Genomic DNA, 23,603 nt, shown 5'->3' with positions numbered 1-23,603 from the left:
CTGCTCTCTCCATTCATGGAAGAAGGAGGAGAGAAGAGGAGGGGAATGGGCGGGGGAGCGGGAGAGTGAACAGCCGAACGGAACGATAGACACTCACTGTGATAAGAAAAGGGGAGGAGGAGGGGAGTAATTGGGAGTAAAGGAGGATGGCGGGCATACTAAGACTTGGTCACTGGCGTTGCCTCTGATTGTATGTAGATACATCACATACAGTGTATGTAGGGAAAGAATTGATCAAATATAGATAAACAATTAAGCTACTCAGAATATTTTTATCAAATGATGTAATGAGATGTCCTAGAAGTCCTTGCCAGCCAGTTGGAGTGATATGCAGCATTATCATGGGTGACTGCACCAATACAATGGCCGCAGACAGATATTGAGCCAAAGTTCACTCACTCAATTGGATAAAGAGTCCCAAAGACATGGTAATATACTGGTCTGTAACTGACTAGATACTGGAGCAAAACAAAACAGCTTCTACTTTTGGGAAAGTAACTTAGAAAGGGCTTGAAGGGGGAGCACGTGATGCCGCGGAGCTGAGCAGACGTTGATAAACCGAGCTCTTCAAAGTTATTCTATTATTACCTAAATAACAACGTTGAAACAATATTCTAACATCGGCTGATAAATTGTCAGTACTTACCTTCCCAAAGAGCCATGGACCTCCGACCGAGAGGCAAGAAGGACGACCAAAACGTTGTTGATTCCCAAGATAACAATAATGCTACAGCTAGCAAGATTAGCATTAGCCCTCATAAGTCAGACGACAGTTCCAGACTGTTGCTATCGGCAGCCTCTTGCGAGCCTGCCGACATGCTGGCTACTCTCCTCCTGGAAATTCAGGATGGTAACAAAGGTCTTTCTATGAAAATTGACAAGAAATCGGCTGAACTCCATTCTTCCATTGACGACCTGAAATCCTCCATGAATGATCTCCTTTTGAGAACGACTGAGGCTGAGTTGCGCATTAGCACAGTTGAAGATACCATCGCTCGACATGACCAGGTTCTGATACAACTGCATAAGGACAATGCCTACCTCAAAAACAAGGTAGACCAGATGGAGAACCAGAGCAGACAAAGTAATATCCGTGTGGTGGGATTGAAAGAGGACAGCGAGGGCCGTGACCCGGTCCGTTTCTTCACTCAATGGATCCCAGATGTCCTAGGCATAATCAACTTCACCAAGCCGCTGGAAATCGAACGCGCCCACAGAACATCAGCGCCGAAACCCCGGCCAGATGAGCCCCCACGGGTCATCATGATCAGGTTCCTCCGTTTCCAAGACAGAGAGAAGATACTGCAACTCGCAAGAGCCAAAGGGGACATCACCATCGATTTGCAAGAGGGTCAGCCTTTTCCCGAATATGAGCGCGGATCTCGCCAGACGTCGCAAGCAGTTCAGACCTGCCTCCAAAGCACTGAAGGAGAAGAACATCACCGGCTACCTCATCCACCCTGTGCAGATGAAAGTTCAGTACAAAGGCCGAAGCCATCTCTTCAACACACCGGGAGAAGTGTTCACTTTTCTCAAAGAACTGAACCGCGTCTGAACCAGGACGGTCTCTCTGGGGGATAAGATGCAGTTTGTTTGTTTTCTATTATTCGGACTGAACTGCTGATATCTTCTTGGATTTTGGATCCGTTTACCCCGCTATCCGGTCGCTATAACTGATTTGTACATTTTCAACTAACATTTTTTTTCCCGGGGTGAGTTCTATTAAATTTACAGGAGAGTATATTTTGGTTTAGTCAATATCCACTGGGCGAAGCAAATAAGTGGGCTTAGGCCCACTGCTTTCCCCCCCATTTATGTTTCTCCTCTCCCGAAAAGAGACTCAAGCAGCACTTTCCGTGGGCAGTAAATATTCAGCCATAAATGTCTATTCACAACGTTTGTTTTCTACTTAGAGAGCACGCAGGTTTTAGTTTACGCCAAGGTTTAGCTAGTAAGAGCAAGATGGAAAGCGAGCAGCAACGTATCTCTACAAGTGTATTCATGTTTGATTGTTGGGATTGTTGTTTTAGTCTGACAATCGGGGTGGGTGGGATTTTTTTTCTTTCTTTTTTTCTATGTTTATTGTTGTTTCCTTCCTAAAGAGACACAAAGGTCACTTCTGTGTTCAAACCAAAGTTGAAACATTTCCTGACTATTTACATATGAGAGATTTCCATTCGGTTACATATTTGAAACTTCGATGACCATATGTTTATACAGAATGTCTTCCTTCAGGTCGCTCAAGCACCACCAGGATGGCTACTGGTTGGAGGAGATTTAAATTTTTGTTTAGATACAGTTCTTGATAGGTCCTCTGATAAACCCTCACTTCTTACCAAAGCCGGCAAGCTCACCATGTCATTTATGAAAGATCTCAATTTACTAGACATCTGGAGACAGTTGCATCCACAGGATAGGGACTACACTTTTTATTCACACCCACACAAGACACACACACACGCATAGATCACTTTTTACTATCGACCCAACTGTTTCATAAAGTGTTAGATATCAAGTATCTCCCCAGATTGCTTAGTGACCATTCTCCTCTGGTATTATCATTCTCCATTCCTACCAAGGTAAATGGAGCATATAGATGGAGACTAAATTCTACACTCCTAAAGCAACCTGAATTTTGTGCATTCATCAAAGAGCAGATCAATATTTTTACTTTGACAAACAAAACCTCCGCTCCTGACAGTTTCATTCTTTGGGACACATTGAAAGCCTATCTGAGGGGACAGATCATTTCCTATACTAAAGGGCTGAAGAGAAAACACGGTGCGGAACTGAGTGCCCTTGAATCTGAAATCTCCGAGCTAGAGAAAATCTACCAAAGAGGCCCGACTAAAGATCTATACAGGCTTTTGGTAAATAAAAAACTGAAATATAATATTCTGAACACATATCAAGCTGAGAGGGCCATCACTAAATCAAAACAGCGTTATTACGAGCTTGGAGAGAAAGCTCACAAAGTATTTGCATGGCAACTGAAAGCAGAGGAAAGTAAGAGGACAATTAATGCTATAGAAACTCTTACTAACGAGATATCTTTCGACCCTACTGAAATTAATAATTATTTTAAGAAATACTATGAAGACCTCTACACTTCCCAATCAAGCGATGATCTATCAGAGATCGACTCCTTTCTCTCCTCTCTCAACCTCCCATGCCTGTCAGAGGAAGACAGAGAGCACCTGAGTGAACACTTCTCAGTTCCTGAATTGTTGGAGGCCATTAAATCCTTACCTTCTAATAAATCTCCTGGGGAGGATGGCTTCCCTCCATAGTTCTATAAAGAATTTAGGGAGCTGTTGATCCCTACCTTATGGAGGTACTTAAAAAATCCGGGGAAGACAACTGCTTTCCAGAGTCTTTCTCTCAAGCAGTGATTACTGTAATCCACAAGAAAGGGAAAAACCCGCTAAAGTGCGCTTCCTATAGACCAATCTCTCTCCTTAACACAGATTGTAAACTGGTCACCAAGATGCTATCTAAGAGACTGGAGTCATGTCTTCCCCTGTTGGTCAACCCAGATCAGACTGGCTTCATAATTAATAGATTGTCCTCCAATAATCTCAGAAGGTTCTTTGATATAATTCACCTTGCTAACAAAAACAAAATACCTAGTGTCGCAGTCTCCCTCGACGCTGAAAAGGCCTTTGATATGGTTGAATGGCCATACCTCTTTCGCGTCTTGGAAAAGTTTGGTTTAAGTACCGTGTTCGTAAATTTGATAAAATCACTCTACAAATCTCCTAAAGCTAGGATTGCTACCAATGGGATTACTTCCTCCTCTTTCCCTCTCTATAGGGGGAACAGACAAGGTTGCCCAATTAGCCCCCACCTCTTTGCCCTCGCCATCGAACCGTTGGCTGAGGCTATTAGAACGTGCCCTGACATACATGGCTTTGAGGTGGGCCCCCATACCCATAAATTATCACTCTTTGCGGACGACCTTATCTTATTTCTAACAAACCCAGAACACTCCCTCTCTCACTTGCAGATCCTACTACAGTGTTATAGTTATTTCTCTGGATATAAGGTCAATTTTGATAAAAGTGAAATCTTACCGTTGTCTGTCTTTGACCATCATACCATCAAGCACAAGTTTCCTTTTAGATGGTCGCCTATGGGCTTCATATATTTGGGCATAATGGTGGATGGTAATCTGAACAACCTCTATGAACTCAATCTGGCCAGTTTGTTGCAAACGGTGGAGGGTAACCTATGTAAATGGATGGACCTGCCTCTCACTCTACTGGGTAGAATCAATCGAATTAAAATGAATGTCCTGCCCAGATTTCTATATTTGTTTCAATCTTTCCCTATCCCTGTTCCCGCAGTATTCTTTTCCTCTCTCGACAAGCTGACCAGACGGTTTATCTGGCACGGCAAAACCCCTAGGGTTGGCCTGGATAAACTGACCCTTGATTACGGTCAAGGGGGCTTAAACCTCCCCAATTTTAGAATGTACTACTGGGCTGCACAGTCTAGGTTTCTGGCTCAGAGGTTTGACAATGGTCCCTCTCCCTCATGGTTGAACATTGAAAAGCTTGAGGTAAATGATGACACTGGGGCAGAATTGTTTTACAAATGGGACAGAAAATCTATAAAAACCATCACAGACAACCCTTTAATCATACATTCTGTCCTGGCATGGTGCAAACTGCATCAGCTGTTCAGACGAGGGGGATTCCTTTCCCCTAAAACCCCTTTATGGAACAATAGATTGATCCCTATGTTTTTCCAGAATAGTAACTTTAGACCATGGTCTGATAAGGGGATCACTCTTCTAGAACATTGTTATGAGGAGGGAGTTCTTATGTCTTTTGATCAGCTGAAACAGAAATACCACTTGTCTAACAGGGACTTCTTTAGCTACCAACAACTACGAAACTTTATTAGGGTGACTCTCAAGAGACAATGGAACCTACCTAAGATGTCACCTATTGAACAACTCTGCCACGCAGACCAACCACTGTTCAAGACCATTTCCCTTGTTTACGATGCTCTTATGTCAGGACTAACACTGCCTGAGCTAGATAAACCCCGACTTAGATGGGAAAAAGATCTGGGTATTAATCTTTATGAGGGTCTATGGAGTGACCTATGCAGGGATGGTGTTACATCCACATTGAACTCCAGATACAGACTGATCCAGTTGAATTTCCTCCATCAGCTCTATATCACCCCATCTAGACTGCACAAGTTCAACCCTGATAACGCCTCCCTATGTTTTAGATGTGGCTCAGAACACTGCCATTCCACTTGGCAGTGTTCAAAACGACACGGTTTCTGGCAGGGGGTATGCGATACCATATCCTCAATTCACGGGGTTGCATTCCCTTTAGACCCGGAGGTCGGTCTACTGGGTAACTTTACTAACACCAATCTTAGGCAAAGCCATACTATAAAGCTAACAGAAATATTGCTAGCGATTGCCAAGAAATGTATTGCCTTGAAATGGAATTCCTCCCTGCCAGTTGCAATGTGGCTATCGGAAGTTAATAGTTGTATCCCACTGGAGAAAATCGCTTACTGCTTGAGGAATAAGTTAAAGACATTTTACAGAAGTTGGCAACCTTTTATTGACTATATGTAGAATAATATAATATGTAGCTTACGGCAGATATGATCCAATGTCTCATTATTATTATTTTTTTTATTTTACTCTTTATTATGACTTATTTATTGTTTGTTTGTATATATAATTAAAAAAATTGTTACGCTCGTCTGTTACTGTCACTTTGTCCTATTGTTGTCTAATATCTTTTCACTTTTGTTTTGAATGTTCTTAATTGTAAAATGTAAAAATAAAATATATATATATAAAAAGAAAGGGCTTGAAGCACACGTGCACACACACCCACCCACACACAGAATATAATAACTTTAATGTGCATTTTTTATGTAAATTGCTTTGGCCACACCTGCATCAATCCTGCTGAGCTACATGTACAGTATATAGCACTAGTACTGTATCTGTTCCACTGAAAGACACAAACTCTTAGTTGGAGAGAAAGAAAATCCCAGATATATCAATCAATGGCCAAGCCTTTTTGTTCCAGCTCTCCACATCTGTCATTCAACCACACACAGGATATTGTCCTGTTTTCTTTACAGGGAGGACATTAGTGAAGAGAGCCTTCAGGTTTAGTGGGGAGCACTTTGTTGGATAACCCCTGTGTTTAGGTGGATCTCTACTCCTTGCTTTTCCTATATATATATATATATATATATATATATATATATATATATATATATATATGGCGGTGCTTTTAATGTGATATGTTTTATGACTGCTGCAAAATGAATTGCCTCTCTGAGGACATTCAAGTTTTCTGAATCTGAATATTATGCACCATTTAAGGAGAGATTCTCCTCACATGATAGAAAACTAGGATGAAGCTACAGTGTAGATATCCCAATATGTACAACTGAAGACTACTTTATAGGTGTAGACATGTAACAAAAATGCAATCTACATCAGGTATGCTGTGCAGGGAATGTAATGCGATAAGGACCGGGGATATAGTAGGAGCGATCGCACAATGCTGGCAAGGAGACAGAGAGAGGCATCGGAGAAGGGAACAGGACACTGTGCTGAATGTTGCACACTTCCTGTCTCCCCAGAGGGGGGAAACAATGGGTTCTGGACACACAGTTTCACTTTAGCTAAGGTAAAGCCAAGCCTGTTCTGGGAAACCAGCCAAGAGGCTGGGGGAATTGGGGGACCATTGTTCCAGTGAGAATGTAAAGGGAAGTGGATGATGGTGTTTTGGAAGAAGGTGGGAGAGGTGTGGTCACAGCTGCTGGTTTGGTGGGTGAAACATATCTGAATGCTAACTGTCTTGTCATCGCAATCATCTAAAACTGCCTGCCCTCCAGGACACCAACAGCACCCGATGTCACAGTCAGGCCAAAAAGATCATCAAGGACATCAACCACCCGATCCACGGCCTGTCCACCCCGCTATCATCCAGAAGGCGATGTCAGTACAGGTGCATCAAAGCTGGGACCGAGAGACTGAAAAACAGCTTCTATCTCAAGGCCATCAGATTGTTAAATAGCCATCACTAGCCGGCCTCCAACCAGTACCCTGCCCTGAACTTTATATTTTTATTTAACCTTTATTTAACTAGAGAAGTCAGTTAAGAACAAATTCTTATTTACAATGACGGGCTACCCCGGCCAAACCCTAACCCGGACCACGCTGGGCCAATAGTGTGCCGCCCTATGGGACTTTCAATCATGGCTGGTTGTGATAGTCATTGTCACTAGCTGGCTACCACCCGGTTACTCATCCCTCCACCTTAGAGGCTGCTGCCCTATGTACATAGACATGGAATCACTGGTCACTTTAATAATGCTGACATACTGTTTTACTCATTTCTTATGTACTGTATTTTAGTCAATGCCATCCTATTAAACTAATGCTGTATATATACTATTGTATCCTACATATTCTACAGATATACCAAATATTATATCCACATCCTGTCCATAATGTCTATAAATCCCATCACATATTTATATATATATATATATATTTATACTCCGGACTCCGACATTGCTCGTCCTAATATTTATATATTTCTTAATTCCGTGTATTGTTCTGTGTATTGTTGTGAATTGTTAGATATTACTGCACAGCTGGAAGTAGGAACACAAGCATTTCGCTACACCCAATAACACCTGCTAAGTATGTGTGTGACCAATAAAATTGGATTTGATTTGATCTGTGCCGTGAAAGGAGATGCCACTACCACAGAGCAAACCACAACTATTTAATTTAGCCACTAGAGACAAGTTACCACGTAAACCAGCCGTGCCCAGACAAGGAATTCCCTCGTCCAATTGCAGAACCTATCCCAGAGTTTCCCATAAGAGTTTTTCCCAGGCCTGCTAAGCGCCACCACAGCGACTCATTTAGGACCGCCCGGTGATAAAGCGTCCCGCAGAGATTCACCTGCCAATACAAGAGTGGAGAGGTAAGTCTGTGCTCCAATGACATCATGTGGTGTATTGTGCATACTCAGGCTAGTTAAAGAGCCCCATATGCTACTCACATATAACTGTCTAAATGGAAGAATATCAAACCAAGCCCTGCAATGGTAAAGCTCAGTTTAAATCCAAATTAATTTCAGTCAACAGGGTGAAATTTTTATTTAATGTACCAATTACTTTAGGTTTGGAATTTACTCAATAAAGTGCCTGTGATTAATGTATGCAATTAACCCTTTCCCTCCCTTTATTGATGGTGCCCATTTTGAGGATTGAGAGTTCTGCAAAATGTGTAGGTGTGACAGAAAGACGGTCGGAATGAAATAACAATTATCATTTCGCTATTTGTGAGGGCTCCAAAAACGACCTCTTTCTATCTTAAGTATGCATATAGATGCCTCTGTACAAGCAACAAGACAAGACTAATTCCAATCTTTCCCCCATCCAATACCGGGATCCCAAACAAAACACTCTGCTTTTGTTCAGTTGGTGAGAGTGAGTGGTGAATGAGGGGGGATATAGGGCCAGCGAACATATAATGTGGGGCAGATTCGGGGGTGGGTCGGCAGGGTAGAATGCTAAGAGAGGTGGCTGGGGTACAATGAAGTACCCTCTCAAACAAAATCCCACTATCCCTACAATTTACTCCCCTAACCCCTTGGGAGTGGAACAAAGAGCCACAAGGGCCTCCTGGGAATCTGTGACATCACCGCCTGATTCTCTGACTAGGCTACACCTCATTCAGGGATAGGTTTCATGTCTAACTACTGAACACAATACTGCGATACCACAGCCTTAACACGTGAAATGTTTAGTGTCTCCTGTTGAGGAACGATAAAGGACATGCAGATTCCAAAATGGCTGCTGTCCCACCCTTTAATTTACACTCGTTAAGTAGGCATGAGAGACCAGCAACAGAGAGGGGAGACTGAGGATTGGATGGGATGGGACTGCAAAGGCGCGGCCCCAGAAGTGGTCCAGCCTAGGCTGTGTGGTGGACTGAATTAAGTCCTAATTGGCTGTGCTTTGTTCCCAAAATTAAGGACTTGTACAGTAGAGTTGAAAATGGGAAAGAAAGGGAACGACAAGAAAGGAGAAAAAAAGGAGGGGGAAATTAAAACAAGGTCCAAGATCTCCTGTATGAGGTTTCAACGAGTCGAGACATTTTGTCAGTTTTTATCATAGAAAGATACCCATTTTGGGGGCTGAAATGGTGTTCGTATTAAGGCCTCTAAGGAAGGAAAAATTCTTAGGAAATTATAAAAGTATATTCCCTAGGTGCTCCATCATGTATTGGCCAATAATGTCAAAAGTCTGAGGGGTTCCAGGCAATAGATTTTTTATTAACTTCTACTGTAGCCCCACGCATCACGGCTGCCCCCTCCGCACCAATCTCCATTGAAGCCCAGCCATTATTGTTGAGAGAAGCCTGGGAGGTGATCCGAAGGGAAAGCATGTCTGTGTTTGGACTATAGTGCTGGCTGACTGGGGGAATCAAGGGAGGGATCCCCTACACCACTGTTTCAATGTAGAAGCTAGGTACTGTATGTCAGTCAATCCTACTATGTTGTCACCAAGACACAACGACTGCAGCGAGTGGTGATATCACTCATGCTACATTTCACTGATAGTTGACTGACAACTTGCTCATATCAAAGCATATGAAAAACCCTATGACTACTAAACATCACTGTGTCATGCATGGTTCTATATAAGCTTCACACAAAACAAAACAGATCTTATCTGCATTGGATAAGTCCCCAAAGGCACAGCGACCAAGGGAGCTCTTTGTGAACCAGATATAATCCAATTACAAAATTTCAATCATAAATGGGACATACCATTGTGACACTGACGGAGGGGGGAATCTAATGAGGGCTTCCTCTTATGTACAAACAGAGGTAAAGGACTTAGGGAGGACTGCTCCAGGGTCACTTCCAAGGGGGCCAGAGAAAGACCCCTTCTGAACCCAGCAGTTATTACTTTCCCTGGGTCCATAAAGTAATTAGCCGTGCAGCCGCCTCGCAGAGTGACATTTACGCATTAACCAGGGGAAGAGAGAGAGGGAGGGAGATACAGAGAGAGGGAGAGACGGAGAGTTAGACGGTTTGAGGTCAACACACCATGTAGGCTAAAGTACCTTCAACACATATCTCCAATAAAATATCAACTGCATTGTACATCAGTCACCCAGTCAGAAATGTGGGTGACAAAAATTGTTTTTGTGATCATGTTCAGAAATTCCCCCATGTAAGAAAATATCCATCACCATTCAGTTTTGACCAAACAATGAAATTGTGTTTGCAAACCATCTACAAAAAATATATATTTTTGAATCATATCTGTGTGTTCTCTTATCAACAAACATTAGACAGGAAGTGAGGTCACATGACCATTGTTTTGTCTTGCTGGTCAGCCCTAATGTTAGCTGACTCTGACAGTGGTCACAAGAGGTGGCAATTGTGACTATACACTTTGCAGTTACGCACCCCTGAGCTAAGTAGCCAGACATCCTACCCAGGCTGTTGATAGAGATATGCTCCACTTGAGGGGCTCTATACCATGAACCCTAACTGGAAATGGACTTCTATGTGAGTCAAGCACTGTGACCTGGAATGCAAGAAATGCAAGGGATGAATACATCTAAAACAGACACATGAGCATGGATGGCTAACTATCGGACCATGCACCTACAATATACTCTATACTGAATTCACAATCCTGCACCACCCTAGTCCAAAATGTTTTCCAATAGAATCCTATAGGATTTTGTGTCACCTCTATCAGAATCCTATTGGAATCCTATTGGACTACTTTTGAATCCTATTGGATCATATGGGTTTTTGATGTCTTGTAGGATTTTGTCACACCAATCAGAATCCTATTATAACTTTTTTTCTTTATTGAACCCATTCAATTATAGTTTAATTACAACATTTCGTTGATCAGAAGCAACAGTTCTATACTCATTTCGGTTTTATTCACCACCACAATATGGGATTGATTCAAGGCTGCAAGCTCAATTGCAGTATGACCACCAGCAGTACAATACAACTTTTTCAATAAAACACTCACTTAAGTTATTTGATTTGATTTTTATTCATGCAACTTCTTGTCTTTGAATTAAAAGACAGTACAATACGACCACAATAATACATATAATGTTACAATAACACTGGATTTTTTTGGTTGGCTTCCCCTTAGAATGCACAACATCTAATGTAAATATATGGATGAATGGGGGCTGAGCGGCATAGGCAAGATGCAATAGATGGTATAAGATACAGTATATACATATGAGATGGGTAATGTTTGATATGTAAACATTATTAAAGTGGCATTGTTTAAAGTGACTAGTGATCCATTTATTAAAGTGGCCAATGATTTGAGTCTCTATGTAGGCAGCAGCCTCTCTGAGTTAGTGATTGATGTTTAACAGTCTGACGGCCTTGAGATGGAAGCTGTTTATCAGTCTCTCGGTCCCAGCTTTGATGCACCTGTACTGACCTCGCCTTCTGGATGGTAGAAGGGTGAACAGGCAGTGGTTCGTGTGGTTGTTGTCCTTGATGATCTTTTTGGTTTTCCTGTGACATCGGGTGCTGTAGTTGTCCTGGAGGGCAGGCAATTTGCCCCCGGTGATGCGTTGTGCAGACCGCACCACCCTCTGGAAGGTCTTGCGCGGTGCAGTTGCCGTACCAGGCGGTGATACAGCCCAACAGGACGTTCTCAATTGTGCATCTGTAAAAGTTTGTCAGGATTTTAGGTGACAAGCCAAATTTCTTCAGCCTCCTGAGGTTGAAGAAACTCTCTGTCTGTGTCGGTGTACCATTTCAGTTTGTCTGTGATGTGTACGCCAAGGAACTGTCCTTTCGATGTGGATAGGGGGTGCTCCCTCTGCTGTTTCCTGAAGTCCACGATCATCTCCTTTGTTTTGTTGACGTTGAGTGAGAGGTTGTTTTCCTGACACCACACTCCGAGTGCCCTCACCTCCTCCCTGTAGGCTGTCTCGTCGTTGTTGGTGATCAAGCTCACTACTGTTGTGTCGTCTGCAAACTTGATGATTGAGTTGGATGTGTGCATGGCCAAGCAATCATGGGTGAACAGGGAGTACAGGAGGGGGCTGAGCACGCACCATTGTGGGGCCCTAGTGTTGAGGGTCAGCAAAGTGGATATGTTATTTCCTACCTTCACCACCTGGGGGCAGCCCATCAGAAAGTCCAGGACCCAATTGCACATCGCGGGATTGAGACCCAGGAACTCCAGCTTAATGATGAGCCTGGAAGGTACTATGGTGTTGAATGCTGAGCTGTAGTCGATGAACTGCATTCTTACATAGGTATTCCTCTTGTCCAGATGGGATAGGGCAGTGTGCAGTGTGATGGCGATTACATCGTCTGTGGACCTGTCTGTGGCAGTATGCAAACTGAAGTGGGTCTAGGGTGGCAGGTAAGGTGGAGGTGATATGATCCTTGACTAGTCTCTCAAAGCACTTCATGATGACAGATGTGAATGATAGTCATTTAGTTCAGTTATCTTTACCTTCTTAGGTACAGGAACAATGGTGGCCATCTTGAAGCATGTGGGAACAGCTGACTGGGATAGGGAGTGATTGAATATGTCCGTAAACACACCAGCCAGCTACACTGTTTCTATTCGGCCATATTCCCAGTTTCCATAGTTAAATGCGGTGGTTCGCGCTTTCAGTTTTGCGTGAATGCCGCCATCCATCCATGGTTTTTGGTTAGGGTAGGTTTGGTAGTCACAGTGGGTATAACATCTCCAATGCACTTCCTTATAAACTCACTCACAGAGTCAGCGTATAGATCGATATTATTCTCTGAGGCTGCCCAGAACATTTCCCAGTCCGTGTGATCAAAACAATCTTGCAATAAATGCAGCCTCAGGATATATGGTTTCCAGTTTACCTAGAGTCCAGTGAAGTTCCTTGAGGGCCGTCGTTGTATCTGCTTGAGGGGGTATATACACAGCTGTGAAGATAACTGAAGAGAATTCTCTTGCGAGATAATAAGGTCGGCATTTGATTGTAAGGAATTCTAAGTCTGGTGAACAGAAGGACTTGAGTTCCTGTATGTTGTTATGACTATATCATGAGTCGTTAATCATGAAGCATACACCCCCGCCCTTTTTCTTCCCAGAGAGATGTTTATTTTTGTCGACGCAACGCATGAAGAAACCTGGTGGCTGTACCGACTCAGACGACATATTCCGAGAGAGCCATGCTTCCGTGACCTATTGAACTCTTATGGGATTCTATCCTATATGGTTTTAAGATTCCAATACAAGAATCCAATAGAAAAATCCTATCAGATTTTGGAACCATTTCTATTGGACTCCTATAGGATTCTATCCTATAGGATTTTATATACAAGAATCAAATAGAAAAATCCTATCAGTGTGATGGAGTCTGGTTTAGCGGTCTAAGCACCCGACTCCGGACCACTTAAGCCCCCTCGGTCGACTGTCTGTGCCCTTAACCACTTTCTTTACCCCTCTCTATAGCTGTCTTCCTATCTGTACTCTCCCTATTTGTCCTGTCAAAAAATATATTTAAAATTAACTCTGGTCTCCTTTAAAAATCAATACAAAATAATAATGTTTACCCTAGACAAAAAAAAAATCATACAGGATTCCAATAAAAAAAAAAAATCATATCAAAATCCAAAAGAAAATCCTATCAAAATTTGGAACCAGTCCTACATTTTGGAACCAGTCATATTAATTGTTTCTCTGAGTGCATAAAACTCTGTCTTTGTATGTCAACTCAACCATGACAGGGTCCTTACTCCAGAGCTTGAAGAAGGTTGAGATGGGCAGCGGAGACACAGACCTCTCAAACGTATTCAAGGAAAGAGACAGAACCATATACAGTATCTTCTATCTCCATGGCTTTAAAACTGCACAGCCAAGCCTTTGTTTGAGCACTTGACTCTAACATAGTTCCAAATCAAATGAGAAATTCCTCATCCACTTTCTTTGACATATACGCTTTTAACTGTTAAAGGGAGCTGGGCAAGTCATAGGCAAGTGAGATACATAAAAGTATTGCAAATGAGCCTGCAAACATGTTGACAACCTGGTAAGCCTTTTGTTACATGTGCTGTATGTCTGCAAAGCATAGAGGTTTTTAACTCGTTATTGAACTAATATGGAAAAATATGGTGACACTAAATGAGATAAGCTGTCTAGTGACACAATCTTGAACAAAGCGACAAATGTCCTCCTTTTAGCATCCTGAGACCTCATTTTGTTTACTTCAAAGAAAAATAATATGTGTTGCAAGGCACCAGGCCTTTCAAAGAGCTGTTATTTCAATATCCAATCACTAAAATCCCCTGTTGCTTATCTGCAAATGGAAAGTCATTGTCTAAAACATTGGATTAAATGTTACGTAAAACCATGCTGCAGTTTCTCTCTAGTTGTTTACTGACTGAATGCAGCCCTCTCAAGAGAGAGTCAATCCCTGACCCCCCTCCAGGTCCAAAGTGGTTAACAGAGCACTCACCAGCCAGAAGGACATTGCAGAGCTTTCAATGGGACACTTATAGGACAACCACTCCTCTCTTAGGTCCAGAACCAGGTAATGTCCAGAATATTTAATTAGGCTTGCCTGGAGCTCACGGGGACTGTGCCATAGTCCCTCTAGTAACACAAACTGAACTGAGAGACAGAGCCTGGCAGTCTAGCCTTTATCCTGACATATTTCCTGAGCTGCATTGTTAGACTGGGAAAGAGAAAACACACACACACTCTAACACACACACAGACAGACAGACACACACACTCACTCTCACTCACACACAGACAGACCGAAACACTCGCACGCTCACAACCACACACACAGGCACAAGCGTGCACACACACACATACACTCAGACTGGCATGCTTGCACATACACACACAACACACACAGAGCAGTGGAAATGTTGTCTCACTCTCAGGGATCACACCATGGAGCGACCTGCAGAGTGAGTCCACCAGGAGCTGTTGTTCTTTCCTTTATGTTTTGGGCCAAGGTCACTGTTTAACCTGTGGCTGGCGGGGAGGCGGTAGCCTGCTCCCCAGGACGCTTCACGTCCTTGTTGATTATTGACAGAACGTGGAAACCTTTCCAGCCAGCCAACCTGCCAAGACTGAGCTCTCCATATCTCACCACACTGTTTGATAAAAGGAACACAACTTATTTACGGTCAGTTCATTATGGTAAAGAATAGATTTACCTTCAATCCATTAGGTATAGACACATAACCTTTTGTGTGTGATTTAGTGGCAATACAGGCATGGTACTCTTCGCAGGATTTAGAAGCAAGGTCTAAAGCTGAGAGTGTGAGAGAGGAATGACCCAGAAGTGCTATGGATAGGGGATCTGAGAGAAGGGTCTCTAAATGTGATAGAGTAACAGCTGTAGTTGAGAGACCAAAACATAAACCCATTAGTTGATTTTAACTGACCGTTTAAACCTTTTCACACACTATGTTCTAGATATGAAAGAAATATGTATTGTTTTTCCATCACTATGTTGAAACAAAAATGGATACATTTAAAACTGTAAAGAATTTACACAATAAAGTCAAAGACATTTATTTTAGAGTACTCAAAGAGTGAAACATATAGCTTGGGAGAAGAGTGTGATGTTCAGCAGAACCAGGGATGGGGTGGGGTGAAAAGGTCAGGTGCACAGCCAGGAGCCAATGAGGGGCCAGGCAGGCTAGGGTCACCCTTTGTGTTATAGCAGGCGCTAAATGGAAAACGTTTCAACCTGACACATTTGTTGGAACTTTGACTGGTTCCTTAGTTTGTTACATTGACAACAGTGTCTTCTGTCGGAGTTCAAGGGTGGGGATATAGGAGGTAAGTAATAACAACACTAGAGGTCGACCGATTAATCGGAATGGCCGATTAATTGGGGCCGATTTCAAGTTTTCATAACAATCGGTAATCGGTATTTTTGGACACCGATTTGCTGATTTTACTTTTTTTACTTTTTTTATACACCTATATTTAACTAGGCAAGTCAGTTAAGAACACATTCTTATTTTCAATGACGGCCTAGGAACGGTGGGTTAACTGCCTTGTTCAGGGGCAGAACGACAGATTTTTACCTTGTCAGCTCGGGGATTCGTTTTTGCAAACTTCCGGTTACTTGTCCAATGCTCTAACCACCTGCCTTACATTGCACTCCACGAGGAGCCTGCGTGGCAGGCTGACTACCTGTTACGCAAGGGCAGCAAGAAGCCAAGGTAAGTTGCTAGCTAGCATTTAACTTATCTTATAAAAAACAATCAATCTTAACATAATCACTAGTTAACTACACATGGTTGATGATATTACTAGTTTATCTAGCGTGTCCTGCGTTGCATATAATCGATGCGGTGCCTGTTAATTTCTCATTGAATCACAGCCTACATCGACAAACGGGGGATGATTTAACAAGCGCATTTGCGAAAAAAGCACTGTCGTTGCACCAATGTACCTAACCATAAACATCAATGCCTTTCTTTAAAATCAATACACAAGTATATATTTTTAAACCTGCATATTTAGTTAATATTGCCTACTAACATGAATTTCTTACAACTAGGGAAATTCTGTCACTTCTCTTGCGTTCCGTGCAAGCAGTCAGGGTATATGCAGCAGTGAAGGCCGCTTGGCTCATTGCGAACTGTGTGAAGTCCATTTATTCCAAACAAAGGCCGTAATTAATTATGACATAACATTGAAGGTTGTACAATGTAACAGCAATATTTAGACTTAGGGACACCATCCGTTAGATAAAATATGGAACGGTTCCGTATTTCACTGAAAGAATAAACGTTTTGTTTTCGAAATGATAGTTTCCGGATTCGACAATTTTAAGGGCCTGGCCCTGTGTGTTATTATGTTATAATTAAGTCTATGATTTGATAGAGCAGTCTGACTGAGCGATGGTAGGCACCAGCAGGCTCGTAAGCATTCATTCAAACAGAACTTTCGTGCGTTTGCCAGCAGCTCTTCGCAATGCTTCAAGCATTGTGCTGTTTATGACTTCAAGCCTATGAACTCCCGAGATTAGGCTGGTGTAACCGATGTGAAATTGCTAGCTAGTTAGCGGGGTGCGCGCTAATAGCGTTTCAAGCGTCACTCGCTCTGAGACTTGGAGTAGTTGTTCCCCTTGCTCTGCATGGGTAACGCTGCTTCGAGGGTGGCTGTTGTCGATGTGTTCCTGGTTCGAGCCCAGGTAGGAGCGAGGAGAGGGACGGAAGCTATACTGTTACACTGGCAATACTAAAGTGCCTATAAGAACATCCAATAGTCAAAGGTATATGAAATACAAATTGTATAGAGAGAAATAGTCCTATAATTCCTATAATAACTACAACCTAAAACTTCTTACCTGGGAATATTGAAGACTCATGTTAAAAGGAACCACCAGCTTTCATATGTTCTCATGTTCTGAGCAAGGAACTTAAATGTTAGCTTTTTTACATGGCACATATTGCACTTTTACTTTCTTCTCCAACACTTTGTTTTTGCATTATTTAAACCAAATTGAACATGTTTCATTATTTATTTGAGGCTAAATAGATTTTATTGATGTATTATATTAAGATAAAATAAGTGTTCATTCAGTATTGTTGTAATTGTCATTATTACGAATACATTTTAAAAAATGGCTGATTAATCGGCATCGGCTTTTTTGGTCCTCCAATAATCGGAATCAGTATCGGCGTTGAAAAATCATAATCGGTCGACCTCTAAACAACACTCTCCTATATCCACCATTGAGTGTGAGATGAGTTAGCGGCACGACACAGTGCTAACATTCAAGTCGGCTTGACCTCCTTTGAAGCTGAAATAGATTTATGGCACTTCCACAATGGAGTCGTGTTTTCATTTTCCCAGGGATTGCTTGGCAAATGCCTCTCCTAGTGATATCCTCAAGCAGATATGTAGGATTTCTATCCCCCGAATCTACAAGGCACCAGGAGGGACACGATCCTGCATTCTCTTTCACACACACTAGATGTGTTGACACCTCTTATCATCATCGCCTTTACTGTAATGTCACGGACGCCCATGTTTTAATACGCCTCTATTCTATCACAACAACTACATAGAAATGGGTGATTTTCAGATAAGGAGAGATTATATCACGTAAAGAAAGTAGCAGGGGGGGTGTTGATATGGTGTTCAACTCAGTTTTTGTGTGAAAGTGACCCAAAATGTGTGTGTGTGTGTGTGTGTGTGTGTGTGTGTGTGTGTGTGTGTGTGTGTGTGTGTGTGTGTGTGTGTGTGTGTGTGTGTGTGTGTGTGTGTGTGCGCGCGTCCGGTATAAACAAAGACACCCAGAACAATCTGTTCCCTAGCAGCGGCCAGGTCAGCTGGGGAAGCAGTAGAGCTGCAAGCGGATTGGATGGAGTGTGTTCTCCAACACCATCATGGATGGAGAAAAAAAAACAGTTTCCATCAACAGGCTCTGCACAGGAAACACTGTGTCCCCAGCAGGAAGCGCCTGTACAGAACAACAGAGTGGACAGGGGGGCCTAACTACAGTGTGTGTGTGTTTGTGTGTGTGTGTGTGTGTGTGTGTGTGTGTGTGTGTGTGTGTGTGTGTGTGTGTGTGTGTGTGTGTTTGTGTGTGTGTGCATGTGTGAGAGAGAACTGGATACTGCTGTAAACACAGCACCACACCCCCTTAGGGCTGCTAGTCCCTGGGGTACACTGTCACCTCACCGAGTTCACACCACACCCCCTTAACGAGGGCGCACCGTGGATTGCGTCATCTCCTGGATGCTTTCCAAGAAACCAATGAGAGTTACTTGGCAGATTCACATGTGGTTATACATTAACTCAATACACTCCACATGTGCTATCCGTGACATCCATGTTAATGCAGCAATACATATGGATGATGATCACTGAAGGCAAAGGCTAATGATGAGTGGACAATGGACACAATGTATGATATCCTATGCATGTTAATATATTATTACATCTTACAAAGCTTTTCGATTTATATTATACTGTGTTATGCTTTGTGGCGTAGTGCAGCGGCAAGTGCAGTGTGAGTAAGGAGTAGATATTTCAGCTCCTCCTGTTGGGATTGACACGGGGCATTGACGAGCCCATGCTAGGAGAAAAGACAGGGCTATTGGAGACTAAAACACAAGGAAAGTTTATCAGGACTCAGACCACGTTTTCGTTACATTGAAAGAAGGCGTAGGTTGGTTTGAAGGGGTTTACCTTGTCACTCAACTTCTGACAAGTGTTTCTTCACAAGCGCAATAGTAACCTTAGCGATAGTGATTCTGTCCAATGGCGGTGCCTTATGCAAATATCCCCATAGGCAGTTGTAAAGGGGCACGCTTGACTGGCTGCAAAACTGTGTCCGTCACATTGGTTTTCCATTTCACATGAACTTCCCTTTGTGCTAAAAAGTCTGTTTTTGTATGGTGTAATTGAATTAACTCCTGTGGAGGAAACAGATGCCTCGCTTTGGAGAAGGGGGAGACAGTCCTTACGGAAAACCCACATGAATTCACGTGATCACATGTGATCTTATGAGAAGTTAATGTGATAACATACAGTACCAGTCAAAAGTTTGGACACACCTAGTCATTCAAGGGTTTTTCTATATTTTTCCTATTTTCTACATTGTAGAATAATAGTGACGACATCAAAACTATGAAACAACCAGTGATGGAAATAATACTCAATTGCCATACTTTAAAAGAAATACCTTAAAAGAAAATGACTCAGTTAAAAGTGAAAGTAGCCCAGTAAAAAACTACTTGAGTAAAAGTCTAAAAGTATTTGGTTTTAAATATACTTAAGTATCAAAAGCAAAAGTATTAATCATTTCAAATTCCTTATATTAAGCAACCCAGATGGCACAATTTTCTTGTTTTTTAAATTTACGGATAGCCAGGGACACACTTCAACAGTCAGACATAATTTACAAACGAAGCATTTGTGTTTAGTGGGTCTGCCAGATCAGAGGCAGTAGGGATGACCAGGGATGTTTTCTTGATAAGTGCATGAATTAGACCACTTTCCTATCCTGCTAAGCATTCAAATGTAATGAGTACTTTCGGGTGTCAGGGAAAATGTAAGGAGTAAAAAGTACATTATTTGCTTTAGGAATGTAGTGGAGTAAAAGTAAAAGTTGTCAAAAATATAAATAGTAAAGTACAGATACTCCCAGTTTCGTCTCAGGCAGCCGAATGTTTTTATTTATTTTTATTTTTTTACACCTTTATTTAACTAGGCAAGTCAGATTAAAAACACATTCTTATTTTCAATGACGGCCTAGGAACGGGGGTTAACTGCCATGTTCATTGGGGATTCGGGGATTAGTTTTTGCAACCTTCCGGTTACTAGTCCAACGCTCTAACCACCTGCCTTACATTGCACTCCACGAGGAGCCTGCATGGCAGGCTGACTACCTGTTACGCGAGGGCAGCAAGAAGCCAAGGTAAGTTGCTAGCTAGCATTAAACTTATCTTATAAAAAACTATCAGTCTTAACATAATCACTAGTTAACTACACATGGTTGATGATATTACTAGTTTATCTAACGTGTCCTGCGTTGCATATCCAGATCCGGGTGGAATCCCGCAAACTCTCACCCTGGTTTATTGGCCCGTTTCCCATCTCCAAAATGATTAGCCCCTATGCTGTTCATCTTCTGTTGCTCCGTACCCTTCGTATACATCCCACCTGTCCAGAGTTAAACCCATGTCTCACAGCCCTTTGTCTCCTGTTTCTCTGTTTTTCTGTTGCCAGTTAGTTTTGTTTCGTCAAGCCTACCAGCGTTTTTCCCTCTGTTCCTATCTCTTGACTGTTCCTGTTTTCTAGTTTTCCTGGTTTTGACCTTTTCTGCCTGCCCTGACTGTGAGCGTGCCTGCCGTCCTGTACCTTTTCCCCACCTATATGGATTACTGACCTCTGCCTAACCTGACCCTGAGCCTGCCTGCCGTCCTGTACCTTTGCCCCACCTATCTGGATAACTGCCTTGACCTGTCTTTTGCGTGCCCCTGTTGGATTAATAAACTGTTGTTAATTCAACGTTGTCTGCATCTGGGTCTTACCTCAAACGTGATAGCCAGGGGCATGCTCCAACACTCAGACATAGTTTACAAACAAAGCATGTTTGCCAAATCAGAGACTGTAGGGATGACCAGGGATGTTCTATTGAGTGTGTGAATTGGGAAATGTTCCTGTCCTGCTAAGCATTGGAAATGTAACAAGTACTTTTGGGTGTCAGGGAAAATGTATGGAGTAAAATGTACATCATTTTCTTTAGGAATGCAGTGAAGTAAAAGTTGTCAAAAATATAAAAAGTAAAGAACAGATACCCAAAAACAATACTTACGTAGTACTTTGAAGTATTTTTACTTAAGTACTCTACACCACTGACTGGCTCTGACGCTCGTCAGATGTGGCCGGGCTTGCAAACCCTCACGAATTACAAAGGGGAACCCACCCGAGAGCTGCCCAGTGACGCAAGCCTACCAGTCGAGCTAAATTCCTTATATGCTCGCTTCGAGGTATGCAACACTGAACCATGCGTGAGAGCAACAGCTGTTCCAGACGGCTGTGATCATGCTCTCCATCGCCAATGTGAGTAAGACCTTTAAACAGGTTAACATTCACAAGGCCAGACAGATTACCAGGATGCGTACACAGAGCATGCATTGACCAGCAGGCAAGTTTCTTCACTGACATGTTCAACCTCTCCCTGACCCAGTCTGTAATACCTACATGTTTCAAGCAGACCACCACAGTCCCTGTGCCCAAGAACACCTGTCTAAATTACTGCCACCCCATAGCACACACATTTGTAGCCATTAAATGCTTTGGTCATTAACACCATCATCCCAGAAACCCTGGACCCACTCCAATTCACATACTGCCCAAACAGATCCACAGATCATATATTTTACCTTTATTTAACTAGGCACATCAGTTAAGAACAAATTCTTATTTTCAATGACTGCATAGGAACAGTGGGTTAACTGCCTTGTTCAGGGGCAGAATGACAGATTTTTACCTTGTCAGCTCAGGGATTCGATCTTGCAACCTTTCAGTTACTAGTCCAACACTCTAACCCCTAGGCTACCCTCCCCCCCAATCATGCAACCTCTATTGCACTCCACACTGCCCTTTCCCACCTGGAAAAAAGGAACAACTACGTCAGAATATTGTTCATTGACTATAGCTCAGTGTTGAAAACCATAGCTCATCACTAAGCTAAGGTCCCTGGGACTGAACACCTCCCTCTGCAACTCGATCCTGGACTTCCTGATGGGCCGCCCCCAGGTGGTGAGGGTAGGCAACAACACATCCACCACACAGACCCTCAACACGGGGGCTCCTCAGGGGTCCCCTCCTGTAGTCCCTGTTCATCTACGACTGCTTGAAAGCGCACGACTTCAACACCATCATCAAGTTTGCCAACGACATGACGTGGTGGGCCTGACTACCAACAACGATGAGACAGCCTATAGTGAGGTGGTCAGACAGCTGGCAGTGTGGTACCAGGACAACAACCTCTCCCTCAATGTGGGCAAGACAAAGGAGTTTATCATTTCTTCCCATTATTATTATTACTTGTATTCTGCATTGTTGGGAAGGACCCATAAGTAAGCATTTCACTGTTGGTCTACACCTATTGTTCACGAAGCATATGACAATGAACATTTTATTTTATTTAATACATTTAATCGTTTTCCTTGAGTGTATTTGAACAAAGCTGAGATTTAGTTTGAAGTCCAAAGTTTTGGAATACACGTGAAATCAGTTATAGACTCAGACATGGTAGCGTAGCAGGAAGATCGGAATGCCGTCAACCAAGAGGTTTTGACTTCAAATCCCAGGTGAGGACATGTTGAATAATAATTACTGTATAAATAAACAAACACCATGTATGTCAAAGTGTGTCAAATATGTATATGAAAACACTTTGATTCTCGAGATATCCTAACAACTAATTCTTATTTGCAGGGCATCGCCTGTGAAATCTCATGTTAAATACACTAGTTGACCAAAAGTATGTGGACACCAGCTGGTTGAACATCTCATTCCAAAATCAATTAGCATTAATATGGAGTTGGTCCCCCCTTTGCTGCTATAACATCCTCCACTCTTCTGGGAAGGCTTCCCATTAGTTGTCAAAATCAAATAAAATGTTATTGGTCACATACACCAATAACATTGGTGTATGTGAGAGCCTTGCGGTTGAGGGCGGTGCAGTTGTCGTACCAGGCGGTGATACAGCCCGACAGGATGCTCTCGATTGTGCATCTGTAAAGGTTTGTAAGGGTTTTGGGTGACAAGCCAAATTTCTTCAGCCTCCTGAGGTGGAAGAGGCGCTGTTGCGCCTTCTTCACCACACTGTCTGTGTAGGTGGGCCATTTCAGTTTGTCTGTGATGTGTACGTCCGGGAACTTAAAACTTTCCACCTTCTCCACTGCTGTCCCTTCGATGTGGATAGGGGGTGCTCCCTCTGCTGTTTCCTGAAGTCCACGATCATCTCCTATGTTTTGTTGGCGTTGAGTGAGAGGTTGTTTTCCTGACACCACACTCTGAGTGCCCTC

At 42.7% G+C, this 23,603-nt stretch overlaps 1 protein-coding gene across 7 annotated transcripts in view; it reads right to left on the bottom strand.

The window, feature by feature from the left end:
- tns1b (tensin 1b) overlaps window positions 1-23,603 on the bottom strand; it is a 313,864-nt gene that overhangs the window by 242,593 nt on the left and 47,668 nt on the right. The window contains exon 1 of one of the 7 annotated variants that reach the window (XM_014164412.3): window positions 14,531-14,801. The exons of the other annotated variants lie outside the window; for them this stretch is intronic. Coding sequence (XP_014019887.1) covers window positions 14,531-14,545 — 15 coding nt within the window. The 5' untranslated portion in view covers window positions 14,546-14,801. Of the gene's footprint in view, window positions 1-14,530; window positions 14,802-23,603 lie in introns of those variants that run through there. 7 annotated transcript variants of the gene reach the window in all.

The sequence above is a fragment of the Salmo salar genome, chromosome 21 (assembly GCF_965601325.2).
Source record: "Salmo salar chromosome 21, fSalSal1, whole genome shotgun sequence".
In the NCBI taxonomy this organism is placed as follows: domain Eukaryota; kingdom Metazoa; phylum Chordata; class Actinopteri; order Salmoniformes; family Salmonidae; genus Salmo; species Salmo salar.
This window is presented reverse-complemented; position numbering and strand designations above follow the sequence as displayed.